Genomic DNA, 19,093 nt, shown 5'->3' with positions numbered 1-19,093 from the left:
ATTATTTTCTGGTGAAATGCTGCAGCAATATGATTATGTTCTGGTGAAACGCTGCTGCGTTACGATTATTTTCTGGTGAAATCCTGGCGCATTACGATTATTTTTTGGTGAAACTGCCACACTCTGATTATTTTCACAAATGGAGGGGGCACCACAAGGGGGGTGGGGGCATAGTGGCTGCCACTGGGAGGGGGGGAATAGGTGCCGTAGGCTTTCTCGCCTGGAGTGACAAAATGGTTAGAGGCGCCCCTGCCTAGTGGTGCCTAACCCATAAGGTGGCCACACTTATATCATAGGCGCCAATGCCTATGAGGGCTCCTGCGCCCTTTTTTCCTAAATCATTTCCTGGTACAGTAGATATGTATTTAAAAATTTAAGCTGAAGTTACTACACAGAATTCCTGGTTACAGCGTATTCAGATATTAATTTATTTTGCCACTCATTTGTGTTACTAACATAGACCCCATTTCCACATAATATGTTTTGTCTACACTGCACTTCCTAAACATAAATTCTAGCTTTTTAATGTGTTTTATCATTGTTTGGTAATACTGTAACACTGTAACAATAAACATCTGGCTGTCACAGCCCCTCTCGCTCCTCCTTTTACTTCGCTTCGTTATGCTTTTTAAGCCTTTTGGAGCCGCTCCGCTAGCCGTAGTTGTGATGGAGAGGGAAGCGGTGGCCAAGATGGCGGCGTCCGCGGACGGCCAGACGAGGTACGGGCAGTCAGTGAAGGGGCTGCTCACCGAGAAGGTCAGCACGTGCGGCGCTGACGTCATCGCCCTCACCAAGCAAGTGTTGAAAGGCTCGCGGAGCTCGGAGGTGATACAGGCGTTTCAGCGGGGGGTGGGGTTACGGCGAGGGGTGGGGTTTTAAGTGGTACGTAATACAGGTGTGTGCAATAGTGTTGTAACCCCACTCATCACCTTTATACTAAGACGGTGTACATACAGTGTAAAAGAATGTGTCATGGATGTTTCCTATATGCCTGTGCAGTTTTGATTTGCCTGTCACTGTTGGGGGAGCCTTCGAAATTATATGTGACAGAGGGATCCAGTTGAATAACTAGCGATCTGCTGTGATGATGTCATTATTGTGGTGCAACACACCAAGTGATGTTTGCATGGTCGTGCGCCTGTACCCACATCGTGGTATCGCAAAAATGACAGATTGGTGCTAAGAGAAAAATCAAAGGCCATCGGGAAAATCGCGACGTTGGCACATAACTACATAAGCAGCAGCAGCAGCCGCCGCCCAATGTAGGAGCCCATTCACACTAGAAACGCTTTTCTGAGCGTTTTGTGACTGATTAGCGTTTTTAAAATCTCTCCCATTCGCTTGCATTAAAATCACGGAAAGATTGCAGTGATTTTGCGTACGCCAAAATCGATATGATTTTTACTGCAATTTTAATGAAAGTGGATGTGAGCAGCAGTAACAGCCACTCACCAGCAGCCACCACTATTATAGCAGCAGTAACAGCCACTCACCAGCAGCCACCACTATGCCAGCAGCAGTAATGGCCACTCACCAGCAGTCGCCACTATTATAGCAGCAGTAACGGCCACTCACCAGCAGCCACCACTATGCCAGCAGCAGTAATGGCCACTCACCAGCAGCCACCACTATTATAGCAGCAGTGAGGCCCCCTGCACACTGCAAATCTGATTTGTAATTCTGATTTGTCCCTGGATGCTATCAAAAGAAAAACGCAGAAAAAACGCGGCATGCAGTACCGATCGCATGTGAAAATCGATTCAAAATGGGAATCGCATGTAGTGTGCAAGAGGCCTAACAGCCACTCACCAGCAGCTGCCATTATGCTAGCAGCAGTACCAGCCACTCACCAGCAGCCACCACTACGCCAGCAGCAGTAATGGCCAGTCACCAGCAGCCGCCATTATGCCAGCAGCAGTATTAGCCACTCACCAGCAGCCACCACTACGCCAGCAGCAATAACAGCCACTCACCAGCAGCTACCATTATGCCAGCAACAGTACCAGCTAGGGCTGCACGATTTTAGGAAAAAATTGAAATTGCGATTTTTTTTATTTATTTTTTTTTTTTCTCTCAAAAATTGCGATTTTAATTTTTTTCACGATTTTCTTCAAATCAAGTTTTAGCACTAAATTCACATTGCCCCCACTACACTCTGCTAACACCTAGTGATCCACCAATACACTACACTATGCTAACTTGAATCTTGATGCCCCACCAATTAAACTCTACTGCACAATGCTAACCTCTGATTCCCATCAATAACACACTAAGCTAACTCCTAATGCCCACCAGCTATGCTACAATGCACTACTCTAACACCTTCTGCCCCCATTCCCAGCTACACTACACTTAACCCCTGCATCTACAATGACTACTCTGCAACTGCCACTGTTAAGTCTGAAGCACTAGGCAGACAGTCTAGATGCTACAATGCACTACCTTAACACCTTCTGCCCCCATTCCCAGCTACACTACACTTAACCCCTGCAGCTACAATGACTACTCTGAAACTGCCACTGTTAAGTCTGAAGCACTATGCAGACAGTGGCTAAGCTGCATGGGCATGTGAGCCTGTGACAAGAGAGCACAGCAGGACTAGGCAGATAGAGCATACACACAGACTCGCTGTATACAGCACAGTCCTGTTAAAGCCAGTCTAGCTGTCCGTTTACACAGACAGCTCTAGCTGTAATCTGATCTTTGCTGTCATTACCGGTGTCACTGCCCATATTGCTATCTGATGGGATGCGAGGCTAATGGCCCATACTCACGGGCAACTGTTTGGCATGTCGCTAGCACACGGGAGCGTGTGCGCGACATGCCGGCGACAGCTCGTTGCCAGGTCCCTCCGCATACACATGGCGGAGGGACCTGGCAACTGATGCGGCGGAAGCTGTCGCTCTTGTCCCTCCCCCCGCCGGAAGCGCCGTCTATTTACAATTATGTTGCTGTCGCTAGTCCGCGTACTCACACGGACTAGCGACAGTTGCGGCGATTGACCGCGCCAACTGCCTGGCGACATCAGCGACGGGCGACAGTTCGGGGTGCGCGCCCGTGCAACGCCGCATACTCACGGGCGACCTGTCGCCGCAACGCGCGCGCCGCATGTTGCGGCGACAATTGTAGCCCGTGAGTATGGGCCATAAGGATCCTGCCCTTTTGACCTCAAAATGCCAGCAAAGCTGGTTACAGCTAAAAGCTGTCTGTACACGGACAGCTAGAGTGGCTTTAGCAGGACGCTGCGCTGTGTGCTGTATAAAGCCTGCGTGTGGTCTATCTCTCTGCCACTGTTCTCTGGTCCTTGCTGTGCAAGAGAGCCTGGGTGACTGTGCGGTGGATCGGAGAAAACCATGCGTGCTTCTGCGTAGCCAAGGCAGCTAAAGGAAGAGAGAGCTGGCCGTGCATTCATCGATTCAGTGCCTCACTCCTCCTTCTGGCCGGAAGGAGGACGCGCACCTTAGTAACAAGCTGGAAATGTTCGCGTGCAATGCTGGGGACAGCATTGAACGCGGAAAAACGGCCGCAATGAAAAAAAAACTGACGATACTGAAATCGTCATGATGCACATCGCAATTTCGATTAAAAAAACGATATATCGTGCAGCCCTGGTACCAGCCTCTCACCAGCAGCCACCACTATGCCAGCAGCAGTAATGGCCACTCACCAGCAGCCACCACTATGCCAGCAGCAGTAATGGCCATTCACCAGCAGCCACCACTATGCCAGCAACAGTAATGGCCACTCACCAGCAGCCACCATTATGCCAGCAGCAGTAACAGCCACTCTCCAGCAGCCACCACTATGCCAGCAGCAGTAACAGCCACTCACCAGCAGCCACCACTATGCCAGCAACAGTAATGGCCACTCACCAGCAGCCACCACTATTATAGCAGCAGTAACAGCCACTCACCAGCAGCCGCCACTATTACAGCAGTAGTAAAGGCCACTCATTATCACCCGCCACCAGGGATGATCTCACAAGTCATTACGAGTAGCTAGCTACTCAAATTCGTGATTCTAATGAGGCATAATTGCTTCAGGCGTGCGGCTGGGAGAGAGAAGGTTAGTTACCCAGCTGCCCGCCGCTTTTATGCGTATCACACAGCATGGGACGCGTTCCATGACTCAGTACCGTGCACTTCCTCCTTCTGGCCAAAGGAGGGAAGTGCACGTTTCTGAGTCGTGGAACGCAATGGGACGCGTTCCACGACTCAGAAACGTGCACTTCCCTCGCGTGCGAGGCTGTGTGATACGCATAGAAGCAGCGGGCAGCTGGGTAATTAACCCCCTCTCTCCCAGCCGCACACATGAAGCAATTACGCCTCATTTGAATCACGAATTTGAGTAGCTAGCTACTTGTAATGACTTGTGAGATCACCCCTGTCCGCCACTATGCCAGCAGCATTAAAGGGGAACTGAAGAGAGAGGTATATGGAGGCTGCCATGTTTATTTCCTTTTAACCCTACTGGTGGTCTATTAAAAACCGCCAGGGGGCAGCGCAGCAGTTTTTTTTATTTATTTTTTATTTTTTTTAAATCATGTAGCGAGCCCAGGGCAGCGGCATCCCCCCACCCGCTTCGATCGCCTTTGGCGATCTCTGATCAGGAAATCCTGTTCAAAGAACGGGATTTCCTGGAGGGCTTCCCCCGTCGCCATGGCGTGACGTCATTGGGAGTCCCGACCCACCCCTCAGCGCTGCCTGGCACTGATTGGCCAGGCAGCGCATGGGGTCTGGGGTGCGGCAAGCGGCGGCTAATCGGCGCGGAGCGGCGGCAATCGGAATGCACACTCAGCTAGCAAAGTGCTAGCTGCGTGTTGCAAAAAAAAATAAATTTATGCAAATCGGCCCAGCAGGGCCTGAGAAATCCTCCTGCGCGGCTTACCCCGAACTAAGTTCGGGGTTACCGCCGGGAAGGTTAAGCAATACCAGTGGCCTGTCAGCCCTGCTGATCCTCTGCCTCTAATACTTTTAGCCATAGCCCCTGAACAAGCATGCAGCAGATCAGGTGTTTCAGACTTTAAAGTCAGATCTGAAAAGACTAGCTGCATGCTTGTTTCTGGTGTTATTCAGATACTACTGCAGAGAAATAAACCAGCAGGGCTGCCAGGCAACTGGTATTGATTAAAAGGAAATAAATATGGCAGCCTCCGTATACCTCTTCAGTTCCCCTTTAAAAGCCACTCACTAGCAGCCACCACTATATTACAACAGCAATAACATCCACTCACCAGCAGCCGCTACTATTACAGCACCAGTAAAGGCCACTCATTAGCAGCCGCAGCAGCAGTAACAGCCACCATTATAGCAGCAGTACCAGCCACTCACCAGCAGCCACCACTATGCCAGCAGCAGTAATGGCCACTAATCAGCAGCCACCACTATGCCAGCAGCAGTAATGGCCACTCACCAGCAGCCGCCACTATTATAGCAGCAGTGAGGCTCCCTGCAAACTGCAAATCCGATTTGCGATTACGATTTTCCCTGAATCCTATAAAAAGAAAAACACAGAAAAAACGCGGCATGCAGTACCAAGTGAAAATCGATTAAAAATCAGAATTGCATGTAGTGTGCAAGAGGCCTAACAGCCACTCACCAGCAGCCACTGTTACGCCAGCAGCAGTAACAGCCACTCACCAGCAGCCGCCACTATTATAGCAGCAGTAATGGCCACTCGCCAGCAGCCGCCACTATTATAGCAGCAGTAATGGCCACTCGCCAGCAGCCACCGCTATCATAGCAGCAGTAATGGCCACTCACTAGCAGCCAGCAGCAGTAATGGCCACTCGCCAGCAGCCACCACTATTATAGCAGCAGTGAGGCCCCCTGCACACTGTAAATCCGATTTGCGATTCCGACTTTCCCTGGATGCTGTCAAAAGAAAAACGCAGCATGCAGTACCATTTAAAAATCTGAATCGCATGTGAAAATCAATTAAAAATCGGAATCGCATGTAGTGTGCAAGAGGCCTAACAGCCACTCACCTGCCATTATGCCACCAGCAGTAAAAGCCACTCACCAGTAGCCACCACTACGCCAGAAGCAGTAACAGCCACTCACCAGCAGCCACCACTATGCCAGCAACAGTAATGGCCACTTACCAGCAGCCATTACTGTGCCAGCAGCAGCAAAAGCCACTCACCAGCAGCAGTAATGGCCACTCACCAGCAGCCGCCACTATTCTAGCAGCACTAATGGCCACTCACCAGCAGCCACCACTATGCCAGCAGCAGCAATGGCCACTCACCAGCAGCCACCACTATTATAGCAGCAATAACAGCCATTCACCGGCAGCTGCCACTATTTTAGCCACAATAACAGTCACTCACCAGCAGCTGCCACTATTATAGCAGCAGTAATGGCCACTCACCAGCAGCCGCCACAATGCCAGCAGCAGTAATGGCCACTCACCAGCAACCACCACTTTATCAGCAGCAGTAAAGGCCACTCGCTAGCAGCTGCAGATCTGAACGTTTGGCGTGAACCACTGTGAATATTAGATGTGCTGGTAGAGCTTTCTTCACCCATAACAGAATAAGACTGCTAATTTTGACGCAGAGCTGCACAAATGATTTAAGCGTGGCCATAGGCCATAATGTGAATCATAACGCTAAGTGACTAATATGTTTACATGTATTTTAAATTTTAAGATTTTCGCCACAGAGGTCCTATAACAGCAAGCTGCAGCAAGCAGAGAAAATTCCCAGTAGCAAGTTAGCCACAAAGCTCACAGTAGCAAGATAGCAGATTGGCCACAAGTAATCCCGAGATAAGCATTAGTAGTAGGTAGAAAAACCATACTGTACCGACTCCTGGCGTAGTGTGATAATGGTTCCAGAAACTGACTTGCGTTCCAGGTCACTCAACCCACCGCCGGAGCTCACGGCTAGGGGAGGGAACGCAAAGTCCAGGTAAGAGTCCACTTGACCCAGCACAGTGTCAAGGAGTCACAGTCTAGGGAGAATGAATGGGGTCCATCCAATAGCGGGCACTGGAGTCTCCAGCCGCTGTCAGCACACAAGCTGTGGTTGCAAGGAGTCTTAATGGATAGAGGCTGCACACTAGTGTAGTCACAGGGCACACGGGCTCAACCGGCGGCACATGGCAGAAGCAGTGGACATAGCGAATCAGCGGGGGATGTCAGTGCTAACAGAGCGGGTCCAGCAGCACGTGTCAGCATCAGGAGCACTCCAGAGGCCGTGACATGTTTCGCCGGGTCAGTTAAGGTAGAGCAATGGGCTGCAAGTGACACCACTTATACAGTATTGGTACATCAGCCACCCAGCAGGATAGGAAGTACTATAATCATATTGGGACATATTTTTACTTGTTAAACTGCCAATATTTCTTAATTCTATCAATGTAGCAACACCCAGGACCATATTCAATATGATGCCAAGTTACACTTTATTAGCAGTATTATTGACAATGGCTAATGAATTCCTCACTGTTATGCCGGGAATATTTGCGGTCGATTTGCCGTTTGATTCTCTTATCCTTTCTTATCAATTCAACTTCTATCAGAAATCGAGCGGTAAAACGATCAAAAGTGAGATCCGACATGTCGGAAATTATCTATTGAACCATCTATCTGCCTCAAAAAAGCATATTGTATTCCCAGAATAAGTCTAGTTGCACTGCGTGTGTGTGTGTATTATACCTAAATATACAAATATTTCTGTCTTCTTTATTTAAGTTTCTGGGCCACGCTGCCAGGAATATGGTGCTGCAGGAAGATGCCATTTTACATTCAGAAGATGTAAGTATTCTGTGTATTTCTGAAACATAACGTTTCCATCTTAAAAAGGTCCAGAACTTGTACTGCAAATTCATGTAGGAACTCTTTTTTTTTTTTTAAACAGGCTGGGTTGCATTACATGCTGGGACATCATCTGCACAGGCTTCCAAAATCTAACTCAAACAATCAAAGAAAAAACAAATGTGTTTGTCTTCCTAGCGATGATGGGCAGATTAAACAAGAGACAGATCTCTCTCTAATTAAATCTGATTACAGAGAGATCTGTTGGCTGCCCATACACAGCAGGCTGTCCGGTTCCTGATCAATTTCATGCTGAAGTTGATCCGGAATCGGCCTTTTGACGCTGCATCCGCCACCTCAACGACTCAACGCCATCCCCTAAATGTGTAATGTGCACCCTTGTTCATTATACATTACCTGTCCATGGCCACCTCTTATCCTCTGCTTGCTCCGGGTGCCGTCCTCGTGACGCACCCCCCTTCCTCTGGCGAGGAGATCTAAAGGTGGCCATACATCCAGAGATTATGGCGGCCAATTGATCAAGAGACAGATCTCTCTCTGTTGTCTGCCGCAAACCACAGGCCGGTTCCTGATCGATTTCAGCATGAAATCTTTCAAAAACCGGCTATGTGATGCCGCCAGGCAGACTAAGGGAAGGTACAAGATGTTCAGGATAGGTGGCAGGGAGACTCAGGCAAGGTACAAACTGGAGGTTAGGACAGGGGGCAGGCAGATTAGAGGAAGGTACAAGAGTAAGGTCAGGACGTGTCTGGCAGACTAGGGGAAGGTACAAGCTGAAGGTCAGGATGGTGCAGGCAGACTAGGGGAAGGTACAAGCTGAAGGTCAGGACAGGTAGCAGGCAGACTAGGGGAAGTTACAAGCTGAAGGGCAAGGCAGGTGACAGGCAGACTAGAGGAAGGTACAAGCTGAAGGTCAGGACAGGGGCCAGGCAGACTAAGGGAATGTACAAGATTGTCAGGACAAATTGCAGGAAGACTTGGGGAAGGTACATGCTGAAGGTCAGGACAGGTAGCAGGCAGACTCAGGCATGGTACAAGCTGAAGGACAGGGCAGGCAGACTAGGGGAAGGTACAAGCTGAAGGTCAGGACAGGTGGCAGGCAGACTCCGGCAAGGTACAAGGTGAAGGTCTGGACATGTGGCAGGGAGACTAGGGGAAGGTACAAGCTAAAGGTCAGGACATGTGGCAGGGAGACTAGGGGAAGGTACAAGCTAAAGGTCAGGACATGTGGCAGGCAGACTAGGGGAAGGTACAAGCTGAAGGTCAGGACATGCGGCAGGCACACTCGGGCAAGGTATAAGCTGAAGGTCAGCGCAGGTGACAAGCAGACTCAGTCATCGTACAAGCTGAAGGTCAGGACAGGCATATTTAGTTGTGGTCTTAAATGCATCTTATGGTGCCCATACATGGTACAATTCATCCAATCTTTACATTTCTATATAATATAAGGGAATTGCCTAAATTATCCTTTCAGTATATTCACTTAATTTACCCTTATACTACATAGTAATGGTAAGATTGGATGAAAAAAATTGCACCATTAGTGCAGCTCTAGGCTCCAGATACCGTTTTCATTGTGTAAACTGGAACAATGAATGAGAACTACCAGTTTAAAATAGAGAGCCTGCAATGTAAAACTTTGTATTATTGCTTCAAAGATCAGTGGGTGGTAAGATTAACTACTCGCCCATTGGCTCCTAATTCATTAATGACAGGAAGTCCGCCCATCCCCATCTCGTCAGAGCTACTGTGGCATTTTTATTTGTTAAAGGAGTCATCAATCAAAACAAGCCTCCTGCTTCTACTTACCCGGCTTCCTCCAGCCCCTTGCAGCTGATATGTCCCATGCTGACAGCTCCGCTCACAGCCGCCGGCCCATGGTCCCAGCCGATGCTGAGGCCGACCTCGTCTACTGTGCCTGTGCGAGCACCGCTGTCAATCAAGTCCACGTTGTCCGTGGCGTACTGCACAGGCGCATAATATCTGCGCCTGCACAGTACACCGCGGACAACGTGGGCTTGATTGACAGCGGCATTCACGCAGGCACAGTAGAGACAACCTCGAGGTCGGCCTCTGCATCGGCGGGATCCCCGAGCCACAAGCTGAGCGCAGAGCTGGGGTGTGGGACATGTCAGCTGCAAGAGGCTGGAGGAAGCCCCGGGTAAGTAGAATGGGGGGGGGGGGGTAGGGAGTTTGCTTTGGTTGATGACTTGCCACCCCCACCTGCTTGATGTGACCCGCTTCAGCTCTGCTGTTGTGGGCCATGGCAAGCAAGTGGTTGTAGCCACAGAGCTTTGGAAGACTTTGTGAAACTACTGTAGGGAGTTTTAGTTTCTGTTGTTAATGAGTTACTGGCGAGTGGGTCACCCACCGATCCTTGCAGCAAAATGCAGGCTCTCAACTTTACACTGAAATTAGTCTTTAACCAGCGTATGCAGTTGCTGGCTAATGGATTGTACTTGCATGAGTGGTGACCTTTGGCTGCATTTGCACTGCTCTATTTCATAAGACAGCCCCTAGAACTTCAACCCTTTGTTAGAATTGTTCTGGCAGCAGTGTGTTTGGCATCTGTATCTGATAGCCACTTTGAGGACATTGCCTTTTCCAGCAAGACTGTGATGATCATCTCTTGTCTACGGGAATGGTGGCCAATTGATTCACGATCAGATTGGCTTATACACAGATAAAGCTGGACATACGCCATACAATTTATTTGCCCATTTAGACATTCAATGAGACAAAAATGTCTTGTAAATGATGCCACGCAATGGGCAATAGCCATTCTTGCCAATGTCCTCTGCAGTGTATAGTTTATGGCCGGCTTGACTTTTCACCTCTATCTCTAAGCATGTTCTGATAGCAGCTGGAGAGTGGGGAAGGGCCTGTACACACTGCTGCGCCTTTAAAGTGGCATGCGTTTTATAATTGCAAGGTCTTTTAAAAAATCATGAAAATCGTGAGGACCTGTACACACTGGTGCGATGCGATTTTTCTATTTTTGTGAAGGCTTTGCACTTTAAAATTTTCATGCGATTTTTAAAAGCGCAGCGCAAGCACCAGCAGTGTGTACAGGCCCGAAGCTCACAATCACCCTTAAAATAGAACAGTTATTACTTGGCCTAATGAATCTCCTGTCCCCACAGCTGCTGTAATCAATAGAGAACAATGCTGATGGGTATAGCCTTTTACAGATGATCTAGTAAATATACTGTGTAAATGGCTGACTATTTATCTAACGTGTTCATTCTCTTTCCAGAGTCTCAGGAAAATGGCAATTATAACAACCCATTTACAGTACCAGTAAGCTTCTCTTTTTTTTATATGTTGTATTTCATATCCCCTGTTAGTTACCACGGACCTTCCAGGAATAAGCTTCTGTTTTTATTTTTGTAGGCAAGAAGCTATACAAAAGAAGTAAGTATCTTTAAAGTAAGGCTGAACACAAACCTCAGAACTGCCATGGGGTAACTAGACTGCAGGAAAACACGAACCGTTTATAATAAGCACATTTGGATTAGGGGTAGTAGTGCTGTTTGGAGGTGTGATGTGGTGTGTGGAACATAGGTAGTCAATGGTATGCTTATAATTCCAGCTTGTTTTTGGATTTCTTGTAGATGGAATGTAGATTGGAATTGGACCAATCTGATGCACTTCCTGCTGATTTTGATTTCCTCTGTTCTAAGCTGAATACAATTTTAATTTAATCTGCATGCATGTTTGGATTGTTTTCATCTCACTGACTAATGACCATCTCTAGTGAGGAATAGTGACAGGAGGAGGGTGTGTCTGACCTTCTAAACCACACGTGTCAAACTCTAGTCCTTGAGGGCCAAATCCATACCAGTGTCTAGGATGGACTGAGAACTGGATTCTACTTGATGAGCTACACCTTTCCTGATCCAGTCTCAAATTCATTTGAGGTGGGCCAAACATGTGTGAGGAGAGGACCTCGGCCCTCGAGGACTGGACTTTGACATCCCTGTTCTAAACCAAGTCCAGCCAAACATCAGCACCAGGGCCAGATTTACCATAAGGCATTGTAGACACGTGCCTACAGGTGCATATGAGAGGAATTGGCGCGGGAGACTTGGGCGCAGGATACAGCCGGTATATGGCTGATCCTGCTGCTGTACAAGTTCCCGGCCGTGTTGAATACTATTCCCCCTCCAGGCTGCCATGGATGGTGGGGAATGAAATATTTCAAATGATCGTGTTTTAAAATTAACTTCAGCTAATAATTGATGTATATGTTACAGTCAGAACCCGAAGTGTGGCCACTTCGCGTTCTGGCCGGCCAATGTGCGAAGTGGCCAATGTTAGAAATTGAATGATTACACTAAGCTACAATGTATTTTACGGCCGTCTCGCTGTGGCCAAATGTATTAGAAGTTGGTTAATTTAATTAAATACAGCCGGCGGCAATGTAATAGATGAAGCCGCCGGCTTTCGCACTGCCTCCTCTCCTCCTCCTCCCCCCGCCTCTCTCCTCTCCCTGCCTTCTATACAATATACGGAGCAGCCGGGGACGAGAGTCGTTCGTCGCGGCAGGGGGATCCTGCCGTTCCTGCAGAGCGGGTGTATAGGAGGCGGGGGGGGGGGGGGAGGAGGCAGTGCGAAAGCCGGCGGCTTCATCTATTACATTGCCGCCAGCTATATTTCATTAAATTAACCAACTTCTAATACATTTGGCCGCAGCGAGACGGCCGTAAAGTACATTGAAGCTTAGTGTAATCATTCCTTTTCTAACATTGGCCGCTGCGCTGCGGCCACTTCGCACATTGGCCGGCCAGAACCCGAAGTGGCTGGCCACAACGCGAAGTGGCCACACTTCGGGTTCTGGCCGTAACATATACACTATCCATCATTAAAGTGAAATATAACCCAGAATTTTTTCTTTGCTCTAAAAGATTATTTACAGCATATAATATACTAACACAATGCTTTTTTTTTTTTTTAGTAAAACAGCATTCAAAGGCTTACATCACAGGGCTGACTCTTTCTTCTGCATTCTTTACTTGATACATTTATGTAAACATTCTCTGGCTGTGCAGGACTTCAGCTGATGAGTCCTGGGGTGAAACACAGGCCAGAAATCACTGGTGGCTGCATTCACAACAGAATTACAACCGTTATGAATAAAATGCACCAGCAGCTTTACAAGTAAATTAACTGAACTTTGGGAAGTTATAATGTCTAAATCAGGGGTAGGGAACCTTGGCTCTCCAGCTGTGATAAAACTACAAATCCCAGCATGCATTTGCCTTTATTAATCATCGCTGTGGCTGTCAGAATCCTGCAATGCATTGTAGGACTTGTAGTTCCTTAACAGCTGGAGAGCCAAGGTTCCCTACCCCTGGTCTAAATGAATAATAATAATATTTGTGTACAAAAGCAAATATGATAATTGTATGGGTTATAAAAAGTAGGAAAACACATTTTTGTTGAAAATTTTGTCAGAGTTTTAAACCGCTTTAATGATTTTATTAATCATATCATAATCTTACTCCTAGGTTAAAACCCCTCTCCAAATCCAATATTTTATGATCACTACTTACTACCAAATATACTCTCTCGCTCAATAACATTTATTCCTAAACTCAAGCAAGTGATTGGTAGGTCCCTGACCACTGCTCCAATCACCCAGTCACTGTGGAGTTTGATGGCTCACCAACCAGCTAGCTTAACGCTAGTAGTGGATGGAAATCATGTCTCTCTGCAGTATGAGCAAGAGAACTAAAACCATATTTAAAGAGAACCCGAGGCGGGGTTCTTCCATTGCAATCCATATACAGAGGCTGGGTCTGTCTATAGTGCCCAGCCTCTGTTGCTAGTTAGTTTCCTTCAAAGCCCCCCTGCGCGCTGTCAGACCCCATAAAACACAGCCGCGCTGGCGACACGCAGCGTGTCGCAGCCGGCTGTGTTTAGCTCACTAATGTCAGTCTCGCCGCTCCCCCGCCTCCTGAATCGTTACGGTCCCCGCCCACGTCCCTTCCCTCGCCGCTGAATATAACCCTGCATTTCAACTTTGCTCTAAAACATTATTTACAGCTTATTATATGCAACTAGCATTTTTTTTTTTACTAGACCAGCATTTTAAGGGTTACAGACAGAGCTTGAAAGTTCAGTGAAGTTAATAGTTCCCTGCAGCCGAGCTAGATAAAGATACATTTAAATAAACACACAGTAACAAGTGAGAAATGTAACTAACACTCTGCCTGTGCAGGAGCTGGAGGACAGCCAGAGAGTGTGTAAACATTCCTCACTTGTTACGGTGTGTTTATTTAAACGTATCTTTATCTAGCTGGCTGCAGGGAGCTATTCACTTCACTGAATTTTCAAGCTCTGTGTGTAACCCTTCCAATGCTGGTCTAGTAAAAAAAAATGCTAGTTGCATGTAATATGCTGTAAATAATGTTTTAGAGCAAAGTTGAAGCAGGGTTATATTCCGCTTTAAATATATATGATGCACTATAGTTGGGATATAAGACAATACGTTACTTTAGCAACAATGTTGTGACCTTTCAACTGTGCATGCTTTTGTTGAATCTCTGTCATTAATTGATTATTTGTGTATACTCATATGCTTATCATTCTCAATAAAAAAACAATATTGGGGGGAAAAAAAGTAACTTCAGCTCCATCTTCTGACGGCGCCGAAGTTACTCCCTGTGTGCTGCTATAGCCGTAATTCCTATTACGGCCTATGGTGGCGCCAGCTGCACTCAAGTCTCCTGCGCTGGATTCACTGTGTTCACCTGATGATGGAAAGGCGGCTCCTCCCCTCCCTGAGCTCCTCCCTCCCTATGAGTCTTGATGAGAGTGTGGATGAGAGGTTACTCAACCAGGTCTCAGCATTCCAATTACGAGATCTCCCTTCAGTCAGAGGTACCTCTAGCAACTTTAATACTGAGGTTCCTCTGGCTACCTAATACTTGGGAACACCTGTAGCTACCTATGATGGGTAAGGGAGAAGTGGCCGCTTGTGGTGCAGTTTGGTTGGGTTCATGGAGGGTGAAGTCTAGGGTGCCATGACATCTGTGACTATAGGCTCCTGTGAGGTAAATTCAGGCCTGATTGGCAGTGACTGGGACTCAGCAAATCCTTGTAAGCAGCAGTGGCCAGAACTACAGTATATTGTGTATAGCTTTGCCACCTCATTGCTGTCATGCGGTTTTTCCATCAAATTGCTTAAAGGGAACCTGAAGTGAGGGATATGGGGGCTGACATATTTCTTTAATTTTTAAACTATACCAGTTGCCTGGCTATCCTGCTGGTTCACTGCCTTTTATACTTCTAGGCCGGTATCACACTGCCAACCTGCAGTATGGGAGCGTTGCGGTGTGATGAGTGCATCACAACGCTAAAAATGGTCTTCGGGGATTACCGTGGTAATGGGCAGTAATCTTCCTTCTGGCTGCAGGCCAAGCAGGAAATTAGGCTCTCTAGCGCTCACTTTTTTGTGGCCGTAATTAGAATTGCACAGCAGTGTATTGAAAAAATACGCTTCTGCGCATGCGTGCCGCAGCGTGAACGCTAAAAGTTTAAAAGCCTGTGTCGCCATAGACTTACATGACTTCCGGTCGCTGCACATCGCTGCGCATGTTGCCCAACAACGCTCTGTTGCTTGTGCGTCAAATTTGTGATTTCCAGCGTATTACACTGCACCAGGTATGGAATGCCCCATAGACTTACATTGGGGAAGTGTTAACCTGCGGCAAAAACCTGCTCCAGTGTGAAAGGGGCGTTAGCCATAGACCTTGAACAAGCATGCAGATCAGAGGTTTCTGACAAGATTAGCTGCATGCTTGTTTTAGGTGTGTAATTCAGACACTACTGACCAGATCAGCAGGATGCCAGACAACTAATATTGTTTAAAATGAAATAAATATGGCAGCCTCCATATCCCTCTTGTTTCAGGTTCCCTTTTAAGGAGGCTAATTTCACTAAAACTGGACCTATGTGTACAGCCTGAGTGAGAATAGCAAAAGCTAGCGGCATTTTATTGTTTTTTTTACACCAAGAAAAATGTATTGTGCAACAGAGAGCAATGAAGTTATACAAGCGCATTTAACATGAGCAGAGAGAAAGTTCATGTACGCTCTACCCCCTACATGGTCATACCAGGCGGTGCAGGATCTTGGTAGGCCTGGCCAGGGCACATGAGCAAGCAAAGGAGGATCCGTAGACCAGACTTGGCTGATGAAAAACGGCTGGTTTTTATTGAAAAATCCACAAGACAACGTGCAATAAAATCACAGGATAAACTGACGCGTATCGGGCCTACAATCTGCTCTTAGTCATAGTTAGCATTTAACATGAGACAGCACAGAAGTTATAATAAGGCACATAAGGTTGTGTATGTGGAATTGAGCAATGGACAAACAAACAAAAGATAAGTGACCTTTGCAGGTAATAGTACAGTCATTCACATAACTTGGAACACAGAGGAGTTGTAATAAACCATTATATTCGTACATCGAAACATCTTAAATGTAATCACATTTAAGGATATGAATCTGATGTACTAAAATGTTGCAATGTAAGTTGAAGTGTGATCCAAGCACAAAGGGGCAAACCCAAAGCATTTTATGTTTTTAAAGGGAATCTGAAGTGAAAATAAACTTATGATATAATGAATTGTATGGGTAGTACAGCTGAGAAATAGAACATTAGCAGTAAAGAACAGAGTCTCATATTTCTTCCAGTACAGGAAGAGTTAAAAAAAACAGTTGTTATCTATGCTAAAGAGCTTCTCTGAGCTCTCCGACCCAACTTGAGTTGGAGATCGTCTTATTTTCTGAAGCATTTATATATCATACAAACGGTGAAAGGGCAGCTTAAGATATGGTTTTACTGCAGGAAAGTTCAAGGGGTCATTAGCTCTGCTCTGTTTCATAGTTTAGAATACAGAGTGTGGTTTGTAATTGCAAATATGACAGAATGATGCAATGTTATAAAGGAAAAGGCTATATATCTGAAAACAAAAAAATATGAGACTACTATTAAATTTCCGTACTACACATACAATTCATTACATCATACATTTTTTTTGGGTTATTTATCACTTCAGTGTCACTCTAATTACAGTTCACCATTTCTTCTGCTCTGTGTTGGTTCCAGTAAAAAGAGTTGCTATGTTACATGTACTGTAAAAATGTCTAGTAGGCAGCTTTGAAAGAAAAGGAGTTAGGCCTGAGACACACTGTGAGCAGTTTTCTGACCGTCAGCACTGTCTGGGTTTAAAAAAAAAAAAAACATGTTCTAATTGAGATGCATTAAAATCGCAGCAAAAACTCCCTGCGATCTCGATTATTATTTTATTTTTTTTATAATCCGCTTTATGGCTGCCTCAGTCACATCTAATACTGAATTTCAGGATCACTAAGGATATCTATGCTGGAGGTGGAGATGCTGGTGAATACATGACTCTCTTTGTAATGCTAACCATTCTACATTTCAGCCAAGGAAATATCTTGTGTAAGTTCACTATAATGTTTTCTCTGCTTCACAACTAGTGTTGAACAATCCTCCAACCTCCAGGACCAGCTGAAGCATCTGTTGAAGTGAACAGACCCGAGTGATCTCTGGAACGTTCAGTGGCACTGCCTACTGCTGCCCGTCAATCAGCAATTGGTCTATAAATGCCCTCCTGGTGCCAGTAGAAGATTAATACTTGAACTTGCCTCAATATTGTAAATATTTCATATTCCGCTTAATATTTATTTATTATGGACATTCCAATTAAACTGCTATTAAATAACATTAATGTAACGTAAATCAACTCTTATAAATGTGGTTGCCAGAATAACCTTTATGCACAGTGTAAATATTGTATAATTAGCATAAGAATCTCCTGCCCAAGCAGACCTATCTGTAAGCGACCATTGCTGACCCCATCTTCAGAGATGCCAGTCACTTGCCTGTTGTGCCAATCCACTGCCTTTAATACTTCATCTCAGGCCCAGACCAAGTTTGCAGATCTGCTCTGTCTAAACTAAATAGCGTAATTGTTGCTTGAGAGGTGTCAGTAAGTACAGTAAAGGTAGCCATACACTGGTCGATGTGCCATTAGATCGACCAGCTGACAGATCCCTATCTGATCGAATCTGATCAGAGAGGGATCGTATGGCTGCCTTTACTGCAAACAGATTGTGAATCGATTTCAGCCTGAAACTGATTCACCATCTGCTGAGCTGCTTCTGCCGCCTGTACCCCCCCCCCCCCCCCCCCCGTATACATTACCTGACGCTGGCTCCCGGGCATCTTCTCCGCATTGCACGTCTCTGTTCCGGATCCATTACGGCGCTTCCTGTGTTACTCCGTGACCAGGAAGTTCAAATAGAGCGCCCTCTATTAGAACTTCCTGGTCACTGCAGTGACACAGGAAGCGCCGGGATGGATGGAGCCGGAACAGAGCCGTGCAGCACGGAGAAGACGCCCGGGAGCCAGCCTCAGGTAATGTATACCTGATCGGATCGGCCGCCGCTAGCGACGCGCACTTTACCCGCGGGCGATCGAGGGTAATTTCCCGCACGGCGGGATCGACGGACCGATCCGATTTCGGGAGGGAATCGGATCGGCGGCTGCGTTTACCGCGAACGATTGGCAGCAGATTCGATCCCAGGATCGAATCTGCTGTCGAAACGGCCGGGAATCGAGCCAGTGTATGGCTACCTTAACTACAGAAGAAAGATCAGCAGGAAGGTGAGCAGCTGGTAACGTTTTAGATAAAGGTCAGAAATGGAAGTTGAATAATCTCAATACCAGTTGCTTCAATTATATTTATATGTCGTCATCACTTGAAGGACCAGTCTCCAATGAAAAAAGATAAAAGTTAAAGAGAACCCGAGGTGTGTTTAAAGAATGTTCTCTGCATACAGAGGCTGGATCTGCCTATACAGCCCAGCCTCTGTTGCTATCCCAAACCCCACTAAGGTTCCCCTGCACTCTGCAATCCCTCATAAATCACAGCCATGCTGTGCGGCTGTGTTTACATCTGTAGTGTCAGTCTCAGCTGCTCCCCCGCCTCCTGCATAGCTCCGGTCCCTGCCCCCGTCCCTTCCCTCCAATCAGCAGGGAGGGAAGGGATGCAGGCGGGGACTGGAGTTCTGCAGGAGGCGGGGAGAGCAGCAGACTGACACTATAGAGATAAACACAGCCAGCTCTGACAAGCTGTTTGTCAGCAGCGTGGCTGCGATGTATGAGGGATTGCAGAGTGCAGGGGGACCTTAGGGGGGTTTGGGATAGCAACAGAGGCTGCGCTGTGTAGGCAGATCCAGCCTCTCTGTATGCAGAAGATATTCTTCAAACC

General features: G+C 46.9%; 1 protein-coding gene across 2 annotated transcripts; it reads left to right on the top strand.

Moving 5' to 3' along the window:
• The first annotated feature begins 647 nt into the window (after window positions 1–647).
• BORCS7 (BLOC-1 related complex subunit 7) lies at window positions 648–17,590 on the top strand. 2 transcript variants are annotated; one of them, XM_068257528.1, is made up of 5 exons: window positions 648–825; window positions 7,699–7,761; window positions 11,039–11,082; window positions 11,176–11,196; window positions 17,298–17,590. In XM_068257528.1, the coding sequence occupies exons 1-5, from the start codon at window positions 667–669 to the stop codon at window positions 17,347–17,349; spliced, it is 339 nt and encodes a 112-aa protein (XP_068113629.1). In that variant the 5' UTR covers window positions 648–666; the 3' UTR covers window positions 17,350–17,590. The 2 variants fall into 2 exon arrangements, with proteins under 2 accessions (XP_068113629.1, XP_068113630.1); XM_068257529.1 differs by lacking the exon at window positions 11,176–11,196.
• Window positions 17,591–19,093: the final 1,503 nt, after the last annotated feature.

The sequence above is a fragment of the Hyperolius riggenbachi genome, chromosome 10, assembly GCF_040937935.1.
Source record: "Hyperolius riggenbachi isolate aHypRig1 chromosome 10, aHypRig1.pri, whole genome shotgun sequence".
NCBI classification, from domain to species: domain Eukaryota; kingdom Metazoa; phylum Chordata; class Amphibia; order Anura; family Hyperoliidae; genus Hyperolius; species Hyperolius riggenbachi.
Note: the sequence above shows the minus strand (reverse complement) of the source record. Positions and strands in the feature narration are given on the sequence as shown.

Excerpts from the sequence above, each read along its gene's own strand:
- BORCS7 (XM_068257528.1), top strand. The coding sequence starts at position 667 with ATGGAGAGGGAAGCGGTGGCCAAGATGGCGGCGTCCGCGGACGGCCAG. Across the intron at positions 7,762-11,038 it reads CCATTTTACATTCAGAAGAT|AGTCTCAGGAAAATGGCAAT; the intron begins GTAAGTATTCTG and ends TTCTCTTTCCAG. Across the intron at positions 11,083-11,175 it reads ACAACCCATTTACAGTACCA|GCAAGAAGCTATACAAAAGA; the intron begins GTAAGCTTCTCT and ends TTATTTTTGTAG.